Below are 20,818 nucleotides of genomic sequence, written 5' to 3'. Positions count from 1 at the left end.
TTCCCTCTAATATTGGAGGCATACAGGTTAAGGAAACCAACATTACACCCTCCAATCAAGAGAATAATCCACTGAGCTCTAGAGGGAATAATGACTCTGTGTCCAACAACCAAGGGGAGAACCGACTACAAAACTTAAATAGAAGTGCCCCCCCTGGTGCCCAAGGTAAGCGACCAAAAAGTATGACCAAAAAGCAGTTTGCCAGACTTAAAGCAATCACTGGCATCCAACTTGTGTTCCTAGATAAAAAGGATATCAATAGCACCTCTAGTGACACCTGGATGAAGTTGATTCCGGATCAGCTTCCTATGGCGACGGTGTGGAACTCCGCCTAGGCCCTGTATGTTCCAGCTGACTATCCTCATCGACAGGAGGATGCTGGATGGAAAAGCTTACTCGACCTAGTAGAGGAGACCATCTTCCCTTGGGCTAAAACACTCCTACTGAGGGTAGGAAACTCAACAAGTGAAAGGATCCCTACACCTGCTGAGGGGGAGGCCCTATCCAAGGAAGCCCAATGACCGTGACCCCTAAGGTGGAGGGCACAAACTCCTCATCCATAAAAGTCACCGAATCAGCCAGTGTCGAAAAAGAGTTCCTGAGAAGCAACTTTGATCAAGGAGTGCAAAGAAGACCTGCACTCATGGAGGAAGGAGGAGAAGGACCTGTCAGGCCTCTATCAGCAAATCTGGGGTTGGGAGCTGAGGAGCCCTGTGGCTGGGCTGAAGAAGGATCTATAGTCCTCATCTGTGCAAACACTCCCTTAGCTGTGGCATGAACAATCTGAGGGGGAGAAGTATCGGTAGCCCCCTCGTGATCAGAAATGAAAATGACTGGGACTGGTGTATCTGAAGTCCCCTCCTGATGTGGAATTGTAGTATCTGAGGCTACAATAGCATCCACCTCTTGAGTCTAGATGGCATCTATTTGAACTGGATCAAGGGTCTCCTCCTGAATCTCATAGAAGAGTTGATAGATGGCTGTTGGTGTTTGAGTTTTTTTTTTGCACTATTAGATTTTGCCAAGCTGTTTGGCCCTCACTGTAAATATCAGTGTTTTACCTCAAGGTGTACTCAGTTTTTTCTGCAATTTTCCATGCTGTCCCTTGTAATACAGCAGTTTATTTTTCACATCTCCACTTAATACAAATCATGGATTACTCCCACGGCCAACCACATGGTCTGTACTCTTTCTTTTTCCCACTCCATCACCATATCAATGGTTTGTAAGTTCATCTTTATTTTTCTTTGACGAATCGTCCAACCTTTCTATTCACCGGGACGGTGAATGATAGTGGCGGGGGAAACTGTTACCTTATCACATGACCACCTGTCGACAGGCGTTGACCACATGACGACATCTGTTGACCACATGTTGACCATGTGTCAACACAAGTTAGCCACGCGATCACACGGGTTCATCCAGGAGTACTGTCCGAGGCTGTCAACCATAGGTCGACACATGTTAACCACAGGTCGACACAGGTCAACCACAGGTCGACCGTGTCCAAAGTGATCTCATCAAGAGCTGCGCACATGGAGAGTGAGCTTAGCACATGGAGCAGTCAGGAGTATTTATATTACACACAGTGGTTCAGTGATACAGTGGTGCAGTGGTGCGGTGAATCAGCTCACCTGCACATGGAGAATTTACACCATCGGGCTGGCGAGTCAGGGAGTCAGGAAGTCGCCGAAGCCATCAAGAGAGCCAGCGGCGCAACGGCTATCCTCAACAGCTAAGGAGATAAGAGGATGACCAATGGGAAGAAAGAGGGGAGATTCTCAGCGAAGAAGGGACCCTCCAAGGCGGGGGATGAAGATGGAGGAGAAGGGAGAGAGAAGAGGAGGCATTCGCATTGGGCATTCGAGAGGGGAGCGAAAGAGAGGAGAGTGAGGAGAGATAGAGGCTAGAGCTACGAGCTCGCCAAGGAGAGAATGTGGAGAGACTTGTGTGCACCTTTTGTCTACTATGGGGATAGACCTGTGTATTCTGCTGATTTGCGACTTGTGTATCCTTGTGACTTGCGACTTGTGACCTGGGGACACGTCCAGTGATATGTACATTGGCCAACTCGGTCACTTTCTCATCTCGCTTGTCTCTTCCGGATATGGGGATTGTTCACCAGTGTAGGATTTTCTTATTTTGCTTATGTTGTGGAGTTCACCGGTGATTGTCATTTAGCATAGTGCACTCGTACGTCGTTGTCCACTGCAGTATAGCATACGACACTCGCACACTACTGCACGGTGCGCTCTGCACGATCCATTGCATTAGAGCATTGCAAAACTCATGCTTCTCACGCCAGTGGCCTTTGGCCTCCGGTAACACTTCCGGAAGGATAGGAACCCCTCCCCCCCAAACAGGAGTGCAGGGAGAGTCCAACAGATTGATGCAACCTTGCCCTTGGATTGGGTGGACATAGATGACATGCCTCTTACTTGCTCCACCTGGATGGGGGCATTTTCCGGATTGGGAGTTCCTTTACAGGTGATTGCTTTTCATGACACGCATGAGAATGCCTTAGTTTTTTATGTTTCTTCAGGGGGCAGGCTGTCTAGATCCACAGACGATATCTTGTTGGAGGTATCGTTTCAGCCAGTCAGGATAGTGGGCTTCATGGCGCATGGCTCTTTTTCACAGTGGTACTTGGATCCTGACCCGCTTCTCATCTCCTTGGGCTCATGGAGGCTGTGGCTCTATGGAGGTGTCCCAATTAGGTTTCTGCAGTGGGACCCTGGGGAATGGGAATGGGTAGATGAAGGGCACCGAGAGAAGGGCATCCCTTTCTTTCGTTACACGGTCAGTAATGCCAGAAAATTCCAGCTCAGCTGTAGGGGTTGGAGGCCTACCAAAGCTCATCATCAGGAGAACCCTACACTCTGATGGCCATTTGGGCAACCATGTAGCGATCATCTCGAGCAGCCTCTTCCAAGAGAGTTACTTTTCTCAGAGATTGGAGAGACTCTCCCTTCTTTGCTAAGAATTCTACAGGGTTGAGTTGGCATTTTCAGCCTCAGCCTTGGTTTCTTTCTACCTCATTCCTCAGAGGTGTTTTTATTACATGCCAAGCATGTTGTATCACCGCACAGAGCTTGCTCTTGCGAGTTTCTTTCTTACTTAATAGAAGTCTCTTTTTTGCAAAAAAAAAAAGAATAAAGTGTTTCAATTCTAGAATTGGTTTGGTTCTCAGCCAACGCTTTGAACTCCTTAAACCAATTGAACACTTCAGATTTTCTTTTCATGAGAAAGAGCCAAGTGAACCTTAAATAATCATCACAATGAATGTGACAAAAATACCGATACCCTCTACGAGTTTCAACAGTCATTGGTCCACAAACATCACTATGCACAATCTGCAAGACCCTTTGTGCTCTTACTAAACCTGGACCATCCTTTTGGAATGGTAGGCAATGTAACTTTCCAAGAGCACAAGCTTCACACACTTGTCAAGCGGGCTGCTGTAATTTTGGCAATGCTTCAACCATATTATGATTATGCAAATATGCCAGAGCTCTGTGATGTGCATGACCAAATCTAGCATGCCATAAATCACCTTGAGTAGCAAAAGAGACAGCCATAGTATACTGATTATAGGGCTGAGAATCATCAAGCGTGTAAAGACCCATGCTAGCCTCATAAGAACCTGTAGCCACAATCTCATACCCTTTCTTTGGATCCTTGATCCTGCATTGATCATCCTGGAATTCCACAAGCATGTGCTAATCACGGGCCATGGATGGAATAGAAACAAGATTTTTGCTTAACTCAGGATCATACCAAACATCATGGATATACTTTCTCTTTCCTAAATCTAGAAGGATGGCAACATCTCCCACTCTTGTGATGTCGTGAGTTGCATCATTCTTTCCTCTGAGTCATGTGCTTTGATGAACCACTATCTGGATACCAAGTATCTATGATAGCAAATGAAGAATCCTCAGATGAAGCAAGAGAAGCACCATGTGCAACTAAATCTCCCTAGCACCAAAGCTGTCTTGAAATGCAGTAAACATATAATCCTTTCCCTCTTGTGCAAAGTTTGCATAAGATGGTGAAGGATTGGCATTTTCAGATGGTTCCACATAATTACTACTTGTGCCTTGCCTCTTTTTCTCATTGGCAATCCTTTTTTGGCACTCTGCAATGTAATAACCAAGCTTCTTGCAATAATTGCATTTGCCTTTCTTCACCTTTGCACCTTTATCTGCATTTGTGTTTGCATTTCCTTCTTCTGAGGCTGATAAGCATAGATGGTATTTTTTAAAAATTTACCCTTTTCATGAGTGGCAAGTGCTTGCTCACTCGAATGGCTTGAATTGGAAGTCCATGTTTCTTACTGTAAGAGCAAGCCAACTAGCTCCTAAAAAATGAGTAGAGCAGCTTGGAGCATAATGGTCAAGGAAGTAACAAACGTATCATATGAGGGTTCTAAACTATTGAGGGTGATAGAGACCAATTTCTTGTCTTCTATATCCTCATCAATAGCTGTTGCGAGCTCATCCCGAATGTCAGTAATCTTTGCAATATGAGCTGAAATAGTTTGACCTTCTAGCATGGACAAGTTATTGAGCTTATTATTCAAAGTAACGCTTCTTGCTTTATTTCTTCACATTCCACATACTTTTCACTCTATCCCAATCTGCCTTTGAAGTCTTGCAAGACATAATAGTGGACTTAATGTGTGTCTTCATAGACAACGTAATCAAAGACAATGTTGGGGATGAATGAAAATTTACTTGCCAGCAAAGTGAATTCGTTCACAACCATACCACGGTTAGAATCTCATAGTCTTGCACACTGCTGAGATGAGCTGTTGCTCCTCCCCGTGAGCTACTGCCCCCCCCTCTCCCTCTCTCAGCCAGCCCCCTCTCCCTCTCCCTCTCCCTTGCTGCCCCCCCTCTCCCCCCCTCGCTGCTCCTCCTCTCCCTCCCCTCTCGCCAGCCCCCTCTCCCTCCTCCCTCACCCTCCCTCTACCCTTCCTCCTCCCCACCCTCCCTCTCCCCCCCCGCTGCCCCCTACCTCTCCCTCCCTGCTGCCCCTACCTCTCCCTCCCCGCCATACCTCTCCCCCACCCGTCAGCCCCCCCGCCCCCCTTCTCCTCCCCCGTCTCCTCCCCCGTCATCCCTCTCCCCCCCACCTGCTGCCCCCCTCCCCGCTGCCCCCTTCTCCTCTGCCCTCCCTCTCCCCCGCCAGCCCCCCCGCCCCCTTCTCCTCCCCCGCCCCCCTCCCTCACCCTCCCTCTCCCCCCCCCGCTGCTCTCCCCCTCCCCCCTCCCCCCTTCTCCTCTGCCCTCCCTCTCCCCTGCCAACCCCCCCGCCCCCTTATCGTCCCCCGCCCCCCTCCCTCCCCCTCCCTCTCCCCGCCCCGCTGCTCTCCCCCACAAGGAGACCCCACCCAAAAAAAAAAAGAAGAAGAAGAAGAAGAGAGAGTTATTTATTTATTTTATAAAAAAAAACCTCCTCCCTCTCCCTCCCCGCCCCCTTCCTTCCTAACTCAGCTCCCCATGCCTCCCCCTCAGTGTACCGTGCACTCTAGGACCACCAAGAGCAATAGGGCGCCCTGCTTCGCGCACCCCAGGACCACCAGGGGCAACAGGGCGCTTAATGCCTGCAGCACACCCAGTACCATGATAGAGAGCTATCAGAGTAGCTCCCTTACGTCAAGAGGAGACTTTTGATCCTGTTCAGACAGATGCCTTCTAGACTCCAGAGGTGGATGTTGCGGCAGCCCCAGACACTTCAGTTCCACATCAAGAGGGGCCTTTAGATCCACCAGCCCCAGTCACTTTGGTTTCTGACCACGAGGGGGCTACAGGTACTTCTTTCCCGCAGACTGTTTCTACCACAGTCAGGACAACCAAGAAAGTGCAGGTGCAAATGAGGGCTCCTGATTTCTCTTCACCCCAGCTATAGGCCTCCTCAAACCCCAACTCCAGTTCTGCTGATAGAGACCTGGCAGGTCCTTCTCCTCCATCTTCCACGAGTGCAGGTCTTCTTCGCACTCCTCGGCTAGACTTGCTTATCAGGAATTCTTTTTTGGCACTGGTACATTCGGCGAATTTCATGGATGATAAGGAGTTTGTGCCATCCACCTTAGGGATCCCGGTCATTGGGATTCCTTCTAATAGGGCCTCCCTTTCAGCAAGTGTGGGGATCCTTTCATCTGTTGAGTTTTTTGCCCTCAGCAGGAGTGTTTCGGCGCAAGGGAAGCTGGTCTCCTCTACTAGGTCGGGTAAGCCTTTCCATCTAGCATCCTTCTGTCAATGAGGATAGTCATCTGGAACATATAGGGCCTAGGCAAAGTTCCACACCGTCGCCGTAGGTAGCTGATCCAGAACGAGCTTCATCCAGGCATCACTGGAGGTGCTATTGATATCCTTTTTATCCAGGAACACAAGCTGGATGCCAGTGATTGCTCTAAGTCTAGCAAACTACTTTCAGGACATACCTTCTGATCGCCTGCTATGGGCACAAGGGGAGGTACTTGCATTTCGGTCTCTCTTTGTATTCTCCCCTTGGTTGCTGGTCATAGTATTATCTCCCCTTCTAGAGCTCAATGGATCATTATTTTGATTGGAGGGAGTAAGATTGGTCTTCTCAATCTTTATGCTCCCAACAATAGAGGGGAGCGGATCTCCTTTTGGAAGGAGTTACTCTCTTGGGCCCCCATTGCAGATTCTTGGATCATTGGTGGCGACTTCAACATGGTTGAGTTGCCTTCAGACAAAAAGGGAGGCCGACAGGGTGGAATTCATTCTTTGGAGAGGGCAGCCTGGGATGCCTTCCTCTTTTAGTTCAGGGGCAGGGACACTTGGCTGGATGATTATGCCACATCCACTCTTGTATTCTTGGTCGAACAGGAGAATACACATGCCCATTCATGCATGGATTAACAGATTTTATATAGACGATTGGGCACTTGACAGAGGAGGATCTGTATGCATTTCTACTGGGGTTTCCACCTCAGATCATTTTCGAGTGGTGTTGCAGATTCTTGAGCCAGCAGTTAGCGTCCCTTCAAAAGGAAGAGCAAAATAGGCCCATAGATGCTTAGATTCAAGAGTGCCTTGCTATAGCTAGGGCTCATTTACAGACATTGTTGGATCAGAGAGAAAAATATGCCTTTCATGCACAGAAATCCTTTTGGATTCAGATGGGTGGCAGGACCAACAAACACTTTTTCTCTACTCATGGGCCCAAACATAGTAGAGATAGTGTTTCACAGCTTGTTGACTCAGACGGGGTGTTACAGTTAGATCCTGATGTTGCCATGCGTGTAGCTTCAGATTTTTTTGCATCCCTTCTTACTGTAGATCCAGGCACACAGGCCATTGATGATGCCAGAGAGGTTATTTGGCAGTGTATCCCTGTATTGGTGAAGGATGAGATGTATGTTTCTTTAGATGCACCTTTCACCAATGCAGAATTCAAGACTGCATTACTTGCCCTTCACAAGGGCAAGTGCCCAGGTTCGGATGGACGTACCCCCTCCTTTTTTATTACTTTTTGGGAGAAGATTGGTGATCACATTACATCAGCCCTGCAGGGCATGTGGGACTCTGGTGAGATGCCAGACTCACTTTTAGATGGTCTCATTCATCTCATCCCAAAGGGGGGTAATAGGAATCTTGTGTCTCAATGAAGACCCATCACTCTATTGGGCACTTTTTACAAGATTCTGGTGAAAGCCATTAGTCTACGGCTACAGATTTTTCTTCCATATTTGATTCATGACGCGCAGGCAGGGTTTGTGCATGGAAAAAGTATTTATGATAATATTTTCTCATTTTGGGAGGCCTCAGAATGGTGGGCCATGCAGAGCCACCAGAGATTGGCCATTCTACTCTTGGACTTTGAGAAAGCTTACGATAGAGTAGACTGGGATTTTTTAGAGGGTACTCTATCTTGATTTGGTTTTTCAGATGCATGGATTAGAGGAGTATCCTCTCTCTATTGATCAAGCCCATTGCCAGTTGCTCATTGGGGGGGTAAGAGGGGACAGGTTGCCCCGTTTCTTTTTCTGTTTGTGGCGGAAGCTATGAGTATCAACATTAGATCCCAAGCTGATATGTATGGGCTAAGGCTTCCTATCTGCTAGGAAGAGTGAGTTGGCAGATGACACGGCTGTTTTTTTGGATGCCTCCCCCAAGACACTCACTTTCTTCTGGACAGCCTTGGATTTGTTTGCACGGCTGCAGGTGCACACATTATTTGGCATAAATCCAATGGTTTTTGGATTTGCGAGGATGAGACCCTAGATTGGGGTAATGATATTGGCTTTACTTGGGTACAGAGAGGCATCTCCGTCAGATATTTGGGCTGCCAGGTTGGGGTGGGCATTTCTTCTTCACAATAGTTTGCTCCGGTGTTGGAAAGGATCAGAAGAAAGCTCCTTTTCTGGAGCTCAGCCAAACTTGACTTAGCCTCCAGGGTGGTGGTGGTTAACCAAGTTCTTCTAGCCACAGCATGGTTTGTATGCTCTTGTTGGTGCCACTCTAGGAATTGTATCACTCAGCTTAAGAGGCCTGTACGAAACTTTTTAGGGAGTGGTCTAGATGGAACAACTGGTGTTACAGCCAGGGTGGCTTGGGAGACCTTGATTCTTATGGTACCAAAATTCTCATTGAGAGACATGATTTCAAGCTCAAGAATAAAGGCAAGTGTACCCACAAAGGAAAATACAGCAAATGGGCAACTGAAAGACCACTAACTGTTGTGCAATCACTGCAATGGCATTCACTGACAGTGGCTGCTCTGAAATAGCAATAAATCTGCCCCATAAATTATGATGAAACCTCAATCCCTTCTAGGATACAAAATGCAATCAAGCACTATATTTCTGCCCCCAAAAAAAAATCCTCAACCACAGCCAAACACTGTCTCAAATGCAATGTGCTTCTACCCCAAAAAATCAGCCTGTATCATTCAAGAATATCTTGGTTGTTAAGGGCTTATGGGACATTGTTAATGGTGATGAGGCTAGACCTGTTGGATCTAGCATGAGTGCATCATCCACTTCTAGCACTACCACTCAAGCTTCTACTACTGCTCCCACAAAGGATCAGATGGCAAGGATGCCCAACATTGTCTTTTTCTTTTTTTTCCAAAAAAGAGACATCTATTAAGTAAGAAAGAAAACCTCTAGAGCAAGCTCTGTGCGGAAATACACCATGCTAAGAATGTAATAAAAAACACCTTAGAGGAATGAGGTTGAAAGAAACCAAGGCTGAGGCTGAAAATGCCATCTCAACCCTGTAGAAGTCTCAGCAAACAAGGGAGAGTCTCTCCAATCTCTGAGAAAAGTAACTCTCCTGGAGGAGGCTGCTCGAGATGATCCCTGCATGGTCGCCCAAATGGCCATCAGAGTGTGTATCGTATCTGTCTAAGTACTGGCCAAGATCTGAGAAGGGTGAACCTGAGAACCCTCCAAAGCCTCAGCGCATCTGGCTCTCCAAATGTGCCATGCTGCAATACTAGCTAGGATCTCCCATGGAGAGTCGACCCAAGAGTGAGCAGCCCTGAAAAGAATGGCCGAAACATCCTCTAGAGAGCACGACTCCACAAGGTGTCGTCGGATGTGAAGAGCCCAAGAGGAATCAAGTCTCTTAAAAATACATGGGGCCCTGAAAGAGTAAGCCAAGCCACTGATCCCCAGGTCATATAGAAAGGTAGGTTAACAAAAGTGCTGAAAAGTCTTGCAATCCACTTCCATATGATTCTCGCCTGTCTGCAATCCCAAAGGCAGTGTTGTATTGTCTCCAAAGCAGAAAGGCAGCGAGGGCAAGAAGGGTCAGCTCCAAATTTGCACCTCCAATGGTTTAGTGCTATCCCACCATGAATAGAAAGCCAAAAGAAGAGAGTGATTTTTCTATTCCGGTGGGATCTCCAAAGTCTCTGCCAAAAAAATTTCTGCAAGTCAGCCAGAATCTAAAAGTTCTCCCAATGATGAGCTCTGGTGGGCCTCCAACCCCTACAACTGAGCTGGAATTTCGTGGCATTACTGACCGTGTAACGAAAGAAGGGGATGCCCTTCATCTATCCATTCCCATTTCCCAGGGTCCCACTGCAAAAACTTAATTGGGACACCTCCATAGAGCCACAGCCTCCATGAGCCAAGGGCGAGGAGAAGCGGGTCAGGATCCAAGTACCACTGTGAAAGAGAGCCATGCTCCATGAACCCCACTATCCTGACTGGCTGAAACGGTACCTCCAACAAGATATCGTCTGTGGATCTGGACAGGCTACCCCCCGAAGAAACATCAAATACTAAGGCATCCTCATGTGGGTCAAGAAAAGCAATCACCTGTAAAGGAACTCCCAATCTGAAAAATGCCCCCATCTAGGTGGAGCAAGTGATAGGCATGTCATCTGTGTCCACCCAATCCAAGGGCAAGGCTCAAGGGCAAGGCTGCATCAATCTGTTGGACTCTCCCCCTGCACTCCCTCTGAGATTAAGAATCATCTGGGCCTGTTGGTTTGTAGGAAGCTTCCTGAAGGCTTTCCATGCTCCCACTGTAGATGCAAGGCCCCTCTCCCATCTTGGCCACTGCATGTAAGGAGAAGCTCCAAGTGGTCTGCCAAGCTCATCCAAAATCCTGTCATTCCAAATGATAGGTTGTCTTTCAATCTCTTCACGGGTGGATGGGGGAATCCTGCGAAGAGTACTCCTGAAGTTGGCTCATGCTTTTAGGATAGCAACCATAAGAGGGGAAGAGGGAGACCTGAGGTTGGGCTGTGGTGAAAATCCATCTAGTACTGTGTGTCCAATCCTCTCCTAAAGTGGGTGTGCGAGACTGTATGCATCTGATAAAAAAATCCTTCCAAGGCTCTTGCCCTGGCATAAGCCCTCTCACAACGAACTTGCAAAGTAAAGCTCCACACTCTAGATTTGGGTCGATGATATTCAAACCCCCTTCTCTCTATATGGGAGCCATGCCCTTTCCTTCATTTCATAGATGGTGGTGTAATATAGCATTATGAACTAGGGGGATCGGATAGACTCCAAGGGGATTGGTGTTAGGAAATGGAGTCAAATTGAGTCGGTTTTGGTTAGTTTCTTTTTTTTTTTTTGGGCAAAGAAAGGAACCTTCTGTTAATGCTTGAAGAACTTCATACAAAACAGCAGCCCCAAAGGTACTGAGTACAAGAAAAGACTAGGAAAAGGCTAAAAGAAAAACCGGCTTGTTCCAAAGAAACCCAGCTCACTGCCTAGGGGATCTCTGGTACTGGGGCTAACAGCCAGGTGGGGGGACTATACAACCAACGAATCCCTCACGGAGTGAAAATATAAAAAACTCCTACATCCCAAGCCTTGCATAATCGAGCATGTCCCACGACACTTGCCCTAGAGCCTAGGGTCCCACGCTGCCAGGTGAAGATGATATTCTACTAGATGGAGACCAAGGTAGCCAATGCTCACCCATCACCATACTGCAGCGAGAAACCCAAATGTTCCACGCAGTGATATTGGCTACTACCTCCCATACGCTGTCCTCTGGGAGGAGGAGGAGCCAGGCTATCAGGAGGGATTGCCTCATGGAGCTCTATCCTCTGAATGCTTTGACCTTGTATCTGGTAAGTTGGGGAGATCTCATCAATTTGGAATGTGTGTCCTCCGTCAATCAACCAGGCCACCATTCCCCAAGTGTAGTCCCTCTGAATCTATATACTGAAGGCACATGGTGGAGAGAAGGAGAGAGAGAGTATATAGGCTAGGGAGAGAGGAAGTGATACTCAAAAGGAGACATAATGAAATGGAAATGAAATGACTAGAGCAATAAACAAAAATGAGAGTACTCACATGTAGACCAAAGAGCTTGTACCTTGATACTTGATTGATTTGACACTAGACAAGTACAAGTCTTATATAAGAGCACACACACACATATGAACACCTATGCATATGGGATAACTCCCAATATGACACGTGGCATCCATAGGACACACTAGACTAGAACTCACACTAGAACATACAAAACTGACTCAACTTGGCTTCATATTCTAACATCCCCCCATGAAGGCAAGGTGAGAGACTATTGGAATAAAACCAAGGGCAGAACATGACAGTGACAGGACTACTAAACTGTGCAATGTCTGAACTAGACATGGCTCTCATGCTAACTCAAAGGTTTGAAGTATGAGCATGGTTCAGAGGTCAGACTGAGCACTCACATGGCTTTACATCCCAAACATGACTCAGAGGCTCATGTCTCAACATGGATGTATGAACAACTTAGAGGTCTAGAAGACCAATGCACCAACATCTTGGAACTCATATGCCAGCCCTGATAACTAGACCCTATCAATGCCAATACATAGATCCCACAGTGCATCCCACTCTTGACTCCAGGGACTAACTAGAAACATGGAGTCACACACCATTAAATAAATACCTCATTTTAGGAGGACAATCCAAGGCAGAGGACCTTAATTGACTCTTCAAACATTCATTTTAGAGGGACTACTCAAGGCAGAGAAACTTTAACTCAAACATATAAAAAATATAAAAGATTTCGTTCATTTTATTCATAGCAAGGGCAGAGAACCCATGAGCCCGAAGTAGCTACCGCACAAGAGTGTGCACATCCTGATGTAAAGAGGTATGTAGGTGAAGAACCAGACGAGGATGCCTTGGAATAATGTGTCAATGAAGACCATGGGAGCAGCTACCGAGGGAGATCACGTCATGACTCTCAATGTGCCGATTGGAGAGTCACCAAATGCTCAAGGAGAGGCTCAAATTCGAGCAATTATGCCCAAAGAAGGCAAAATGCCTAAATGAGTGTATAAAATTAGAATGAGGCTGCATGAATTTGAAGAAAGCCCCAAATAAATTTACATGTTGGAAGTTTCAAGGATGTTCAAGAAAGATGCCCAGTTGGAGAAGCAAATTGTGAGCAGCTCAAATCAACTTTGTGACCACCAACGGGAGCCTGAATGAAGTCAGTAGTAGAGGCAATCTATGGTGGAATCAAGTGCAGATTTCGTCGTGGATTTAAAGGGCAGGAGCAGCAGCAGTAGATGAAATCAGATGGCGCAGAAATCGAGGCTATAAGTAGCTACAAACGGCTCAAAAATTGAGGATAGGGGCAGCTGCAAGTGGCACTGCAATCGAGGTGGTGGCAGTCCGGAGGGCAAGCAGCAATGGCGGGTGTGTCACATTATTATGGGCAGGCCGAAACTATCCTTACTGTATGGAACAGTCTGTACAGCCTGTACGGACTGTACAACAGGCTGTACAGCCAGTATGATGGTTTGGTACGGCGTAGCAGGAGCAGGTAGTAGTCCCAAGGCAGTACGGATCAGTCCGTACAGACTGTACGGCCTGCTTGCAGTGGGCTGGAGCAGTTGGAGGTGAGGCTACTAAGGCGGCTGATGTCGAGGCATTTTGGGCTGAAGAAAGGGTAGTTGATGGCGAGGTTGATCAGCTCCAAGTCAGCTCCAAAGGTGAGGCTAAGGAGTGGAAGGAAGCTCAATCATGGAGGAGAGAGGAGCTTCCATTTGTGGGCTTCTCTCATCCTCTAGGTAGAGCAAGAAGAAGGGGAAGGTAGGAAGGGAGGCTCTGATACCACATGAAGGCACATGGTGGAGAGAGGGAGAGAGAGAGGGTAGGCTAGGGAGAGAGGAAGTGATACTCAAAAGGAGACATAATAAAATGGAGATGAAATGACTAGAATAAACTGACTCAACTTGGCTTCATATTCTAACATATACGGGTCATGATCTAAAGGGCTCCCATCTAGATCCTCGCTGCGCTACAACAGCTCCAGAGACAGTGCGGGATCATCTCCAAAAAATCAGTAGAGACACTGCCCCTCCACCCGCATCTGCTCCAACCATGGGCTGATGGGCAAGCCTCCGTGGGACGGCCAGCCAGAATAAGTAGGATATCTTTGTTGGCCGCAAACTGGACCATAACCACATCCAGGACATCTCGGGGAAGTCTCAGGGCCACCCAATGCCTCTCCCTTGAAGGGGTTTACATCGAAGAGTCCATCTCAAGCCTCCTACCAATCCGTGTGGGGTAGAGTCCAGAGTGCCCAACATCGAACACAAGTGAAAGATAGACCAACCTTTTGTCTAGGTGGGTGAATCCCAAAATGCCAGCAAAACTTTCCAAAGGTAGCATTAGGAAATCTAGTTCTCAATCGCAGCCCAAGGAGACCCAAGAAATCATGTGTGTGTATGCATGTACACACACTTTTTTTTTTTTGGGGTAAAACCAAGATACTTATATTATGAAACATTCATTTACATCCAGGCAGTACTCAAAAGAGAGCTAAACCTCACTCCCTCCCTTGGATAGGGGGAAGGGGATAGCTTACACTGTTGATCCTCTTCCCTCACAAGGGATCCTTCGTACTCCGGTGTCTGGCTTGCTCCACAGGAACTCGTTTTCAGCCTTAGCAGAGAGTTCAGATTTCCCAGAGTAGGAGTTTGTGCCCGCTACTTTTGGGGAGCCAGTGGTTGGGTTTCCTATTGACAGGGCTTCTTCTTCAGGTGCTAGGATTCTTTCCCCTATTGATTTTCCACCACTGGGTTCCTTCCCTCCCTCCTCGAGCAGGAGGTCTTCCCCTGTTGAGGGGTTTGTTTCCGCCACTAGGTCGGGTAAGGTGTTCCACTCTACATCCTCCCGTCGATGAGGATTATCAGTTGGAACATACAGGGCCTAGGTGGCGTCCCACATCGCCGCCGTAGACAGCTGATCCAGGATCAGCTTCATCCAGGTGTTACTGGGGGTTCCATTGATATATTATTTATTCAAGAGCACAAGCTGGATTATAGAGATTGTGCCAAGTCAGGCAAGTTGCTTTCTGGCCATACTTTTTGGTCGCCTGCCTTGGGCACTAGGGGAGGCACTTCTATTTCAGTTTCGCAGTCGGTTCTCCCCTTAGTTGTTGGGCATGGAGTCATTATCCCCTCTAGAGCACAGTGGATTATTCTTTTGATTGGAGGGCGTAAGGTTGGCTTCCTTAACCTATATGCCCCCAACATTAGAGGGGAACGTGTCCTTATGTGGAAGACTTTGCTCTCCTGGGCCCCCATTGTGGATTCTTGGGTGATTGGAGGTGACTTTAACATGGTCGAGTTACCGCCAGACAAAAAAGGGGGTAGAGAAGGCGGACTTCACTCTTTGGAGAGAGCAGCTTGGGATGCCTTCCTTTTCCATTTCTGTGGCAAAGATACTTGGTGTGATGATGCCTTTCTTATTCAGCCACAGTCCCTTCTGTTCTCTTGGTCGAACAGGAGGCAACAGATGCCTATTCATGCACGCATTGACAGATTTTATGTAGATGACTGGGCACTAGACAGAGGTGGATCGGTATGCATTGCGTCGGGGGTTTCCACTTCAGACCACTTTCCTGTTGTTCTGGCTATCTCAGAGCCTCACTTGAGAGGCCGATCTGCCAGCATCAGGATTCCAGATGCCTTTTACACAGAGGAGGACCTTACGGAGGCAGCCCTATGGATATGGTTTGCTCATGTCCAGGGTCATGTCTAGGGTGGGCAGCCACATCCATCACATTTAGCCGCTGCCCTCTCTGGTATTAGCGACTTTTACTGCTCAGTTGCTTCTACCAGGAGACGAGATATTCTCAGACGTGAGGTTGGTGTTCGCCAGCAGTTAGCAGCTTTACAGAGGGAAGAGCAGAAACGGCCTTCAGATGCTTGGATTCAGGAGCGCCTTGCTGCAGCGAGGGCTCATCTGCAGTTATTGCTTGATCAGAGAGCAGAGTATGCCTTTCATGCATGGGAGTCCTTCTGGATTCAGATGGGTGGTAGAGTCAATAAACACTTTTTCTCTACTCTTGGCCCTAGACATAGTAGAGAGAGTGTATCTCAGCTTATTGACTCACATGGGGTTTTACAGACAGCAGAGCCAGATGACGTCTTACGCATAGCTTCAGATTTCTATGCCACCCTCCTTACTGCTGATCCTGAGACACATGATAGAGAGGATGCTAGACAGGCTATTTGGCAGAGTATCCCAGTGTTGGTGAATCCGGATATGCATGTTCTACTTGACGCACCTTTCACCAACACAGAGTTCAGGACTGCACTTTCAGCCCTTCACAAGGGCAAGTGCCCAGGTTTAGATGGCCTCACCCCGTCTTTTTTCATTGCATTTTAGGATATGATTGGAGACTATATTACTTCAGCCATGTAGGCCATTTGGGACTCTGGCGAGATGCCTGAGTCGCTTACAGAGGGCCTCATCCACCTTATCCCAAAAGGAGGTAGCAGAAATTTAATGTCCCAATGGAGGCCTATCACACTTCTGGGGACTTGTTACAAGATTCTGGCCAAGGCTATCAGCCTCCGATTGCAGCCACTTCTCCCTGATCTTATTCATGACACTCAGACGGGATTTGTGCATGGCAGAAGTATTTTTGATAACATTTTTTCTTTCTGGGAAGCTTCAGAGTGGGCCATGCAGAGTGGCCAGAATCTTGCCATTCTACTATTGGATTTTGAAAAAGCTTATGACAGAGTAGATTGGGGCTTTTTGGAGGGCAGCCTTCTACGCTTTGGATTCACTGATGTTTGGATCAGAGGTTTTTCCTCTTTGTACAGATCAGCCCATAGCCAGGTACTTATTGGTGGGGTAAGGGGTGAGAGATTTCAGATTTCGAGATCAGTCCGTCAGGGATGCCCCCTTGCTCCTTTCCTTTTTTTATTCGTGGCCGAAGCTATGAGTATCTATGTTAGATCTCAAGCTGACATCTTTGGGCTGAGACTTCCCATCAGAAGAGAAGAGGAGCTGCTTGACAGTGAGTTGGCTGATGACACAGCGATTTATTTGGATGCCTCTCCACAGACACTCACTTCTTTCAGGACAGCATTGGATTTATTTTGCTTGGCGGCAGGGGCGCAGATAAATTGGCATAAGTCCAATGGCTTTTGGATCAGTGATGAGGACACTCCAGTTTGGGGGCTTGACATAGGGTTCACTTGGGTTAAGAGGGGTGTGCCTATCAGGTATTTGGGCTGCCAGGTCGGCTTGGGTATTTCTATCATGCAGCAGTTTGCTCCCGTGTTGGAGAGCATCAAAAGGAAGCTTCTCTTTTGGAGCTCAGCCAAGCTGGATCTTGCCTCTAGAGTTGTGGTGGTCAACCAGGTCCTCTTGGCCACTGCCTGGTTTATTTGTTCATGTTGGTGCCGTTCTAGGGACTGCATCATTTAGCTCAGAAGACCGATCAGGAACTTTCTCTGGAGTGGGCTTGATGGCACAGCAGATGCCTTAGCCAGAGTGGCTTGGGAGACCCTCATCCTCCCTACACAGGATGGGGGTCTCAATATTATTGATCCAGATTTACAGTGCAGAGCTTTACTTTGCAAGATAGTGGTGCGAGGGCTTATGCCAGGACAGGAACCGTGGAAGGACTTGCTTATCAGCAGCATACAGAGGTGCACACCTTCCTCAGGAGGAGACTGGATGAGCAGTGTTAGATGGATCTTCACCACAGCACACCTCAGGTCACCTTCATCCCCTCTCATGGTTGCCATTCTGAAAGCTTGGGCTAGTTTCAGAAGCTCTCTTTGGAGGATTCCTCCTTCCTCCTGGGAAGAGATTGATAGGCAGCCCATCATGTGGAACGACAGTATTTTAGATGATCTTGGCAGGCCACTGGGTGCCTCACTCTACATGCAGTGGGCCAGGTGGGAGAGGGGACCTGCTTCTTCTTTGGGATCTTGGAAAGCTTTCCGTAGGCTTCAAGAGGAAACCAAATCAAGGTTGACAGGACATCTCAGAGGGAGTGCAGGGAGGATCTTGCAGATTGAGACAGCCCTTCCAGAGGCTTGGATAGACACAGATGATATGCCTCTCACTTCCTCCACTTGGGCAGGTACTTTCTCGAGAGGCGGGGTTCCACTTCAGGTCTTAGCCTTCCGAGATGCACAGGAGGATGCTTTGGTTTTCAGTGTCCAGGATGGTGGCAAATTGCTCAGATCTACAGAGGACATCTTGCTTGAGTCTGCTTTTCAGCCTATCAGGGTTGTAGGCCTTTTGATGCAGGGATCAAATTCAGAGTGGTTCTTAGACCCTGACCCCAGTTACTCTCCACCGGGTCTTGGAGGCTCTAGCTCTATGGAGGAGTTCCCATCAGGTATTTACAGTGGGACCCCGGAGAGTGGGAGTGGATTGACGCGGGGCATTGAGAGAAGACCATCCCCTTGTTTCATTACACGGTCAGTAATGCCAGGAGATTTCAGCTCAGTAGTAGAGGCTGGAGACCCTCCAGAGTTCCTCATTGGGAGACTTTTGGTATTACTGCGGATCAGCAGAGGTACTTCTGGAGGAGGCTTTGGAAATCCCACAGGAATAGAAAGATCACTATCTTCTTTTGGCTTTCTATCCATGGAGGGATTGCAGTGAACCTTTGGAGGTCCAGATTCGGAGCTGACCCTACTTGCCCTCGTTGCCTTTCTGCTTCGGAGTCTATTCAGCATTGCTTATGGGATTGCAGACAGGCGAGATTGATTTGGATGGGGATACCCAGGATCTTCAGTCACTTTGCCCATTCCCCACTTTTTATGACTTGGGGCTCGGTGGCTTGGCTTTCTCTTACAGGACCTCAGGTTTTCTATGAGGAACTTGACTCCTCTCGGGCCATTTCGGTTCGACGTCATCGGGTTGAGTTCTGTTCGTTGGATGTGGTTCCACACCGTCCTTTTACAGCTGTACATGCCTCTGTGGATACTTCTTGGGAGATTATAGCGAGCATAGCAGCCTGGCATATCTGGAGAGCCAGATGCACAGAGGCTATGGAGGGTACTCAGGTTATCCCTCGCACACATTGGCTAGTATCTAGACAGACATCGTACACACTCTGATGGCCGTATGGACGGGTATGTAGTGGGACTCCCGTGCAGCCTCAGCTAGGAGGGCTTCTTTTTTCAGGGAATGGAAGGATTCTCCTTTCTTCTCTGAATCTACTACAAGGTTGAGATGGCACTTTCAGCCTCAGCCTTGGCTTCTTTCCACCTCACTCTGAGGGGTTTTTTTAATTATCCTCATGATTTCATGATGTATTCCGCTTTGAGCTTGCTCTCGCGGGTTTTTGTTCTTACTTAATAGAAGTCTTTTTCATGGAAAAAAAAAGAGAGCTAAAGCCCTATCCATCAGAAGCAGTAAAAGATAAGTTGAATACAAGAAACATCCAAATCTTCCTCATGTAAGGCATCATATAAAGACTGCCTTAATGAGGCTCTGAAGAACTCATATGGATGCTGAAGGGGAGAATTCAGAAATGCTTGATTGCGCTGCAGCCAGAGGGTCCATAAGGCCCAGTATTTGATCCAGTGGAAGAAGAGAGAATACTGTGACAAAGAAGCTGATAGTTTGCCATACATCCAGAAAAACCTGTAGAACCTGTGTGCTGGAAATCTGAGAGATAAAAAATAGGAGATTCTGTCTAGAAGGTCTCTGGAATATGAACAAAACCACAATAAATGCGGAATACTCTCCGATGTAAGGTGACATCTTGGACAAAGAGGTGAAGCTATTCGTCGTTTAGCCAATTTCACTCCCACTGGAAGAATACGAACAATACATCTCCATAGAAATAGTCGTTGCTTCAATGGCATTTTCAACTTCCATATCAATTGCAATCTTCCTTTCCACCAGGCTAATGATTTGTTCAGATGCCATAGAGAATTAGCATGATGGGCAATCCAAGGAGGAGGTAATATCAATCGATAAGCCTATATAGAAGTCAATAACTGCAAAGGCCTAGAGGATATGCTTGGACTTGAAGACTGAAGGTGCTAATCTTGAAGCCTGTCACTGACATTCAATGTCGGAATCGGAACCAGAGGAAGTAGGAGATCAGCAATAGCTTTCCAAATAGGTCTATGATGCATTCCCAGATTGTATTGTCGACATGCTACTGGAAAAGTGAGAATATTTCCTTGCATATCTACGACGTCATCAATGGACCGGATACCCAATTTCATAAGATTCCTATAGAGTCATGCCATTCGGCCTTTGTAATGCCCCGGGTTTTAGCATGATTTGAGAGACATAATCCCACTGTACTGTATCAAATGCCTTCGCCACATCCACTTGCATGACCAACACATCTTGATCTGAATATTTTGCATATTCCATCGCGATGAGAGTGTTAGAGATATTGTCATGTATGTGCCGTCTTGGAACAAAACCATATTGCCTGGGATGAAGTCCATCATGAAGGATATCCTTTATCCAGTGTACCAACATTTTGGCAATCAGTTTGTATATTACCGGCATCAAAGTGATGGGCCTCCAGTCATCCATAGTCTCACATAGAAGTTTTTTGGGCACAAGCTTAACCACACCATGCTTCCAAGCTGAGGAAAGATGTTGGTGCTGCCAGGCTGCATTAATAAACTGCAGAATTGGACCCTTCAATTCAGGCCAAAAGGCTTCAAAAAATTCAACCATCAGACCATCCCAGCCAGGGGATTTATGTTTACCCAAATGCTTAAGGGCTTCATCCAATTCATCATCTGAAAAGGACATTTCCACCAATTCATCGTCTGAAAAGGACATTTCCAGCATTGAGGCTTTTTGCGAGGAGACAATGGGAGAAACAAGCTCAGTAAATCTGTTACGAGCCAATGCGACCTGAGGTGTAGAAGAAGATGGCTGAGAAAAAGGGAGCTGAAAATGATCGAGACATTGCTTTTCTAGCTGAGAGAGAGACTGGGTCCAAAGACCATCTGATTTCCTTACCCTCATGATAGATTGGCTTTGTCTATGTGCATGTAAGTTCCGAAAAAAAGATTTAGAGGAACAGCCCTTATCTAGCATAGGTTTAACTTTGGCCCTGATC

At 47.3% G+C, this 20,818-nt stretch overlaps 1 protein-coding gene across 1 annotated transcript in view; it reads right to left on the bottom strand.

The window, feature by feature from the left end:
- Positions 1 to 4,555, bottom strand: part of LOC147890611 (protein CHROMATIN REMODELING 35-like) — a 119,053-nt gene extending 114,498 nt beyond the window's left edge. Inside the window, exons 1-2 of the mRNA XM_087390326.1 lie at positions 4,454 to 4,555; positions 3,554 to 3,698 (exon numbers count right to left, since the gene is read on the bottom strand). Of these exons, the coding sequence (XP_087246452.1) occupies positions 3,554 to 3,698; positions 4,454 to 4,555 (247 nt within the window). The remainder of the gene's footprint in view (positions 1 to 3,553; positions 3,699 to 4,453) is intronic.
- Between the last annotated feature and the right edge of the window lie 16,263 nt (positions 4,556 to 20,818).

The sequence above is a fragment of the Dipteris shenzhenensis genome, chromosome 19, assembly GCF_047967505.1.
Source record: "Dipteris shenzhenensis isolate YYH24624 ecotype China chromosome 19, Dip_SZ_1.0, whole genome shotgun sequence".
Taxonomy (NCBI): domain Eukaryota; kingdom Viridiplantae; phylum Streptophyta; class Polypodiopsida; order Gleicheniales; family Dipteridaceae; genus Dipteris; species Dipteris shenzhenensis.
This window is presented reverse-complemented; position numbering and strand designations above follow the sequence as displayed.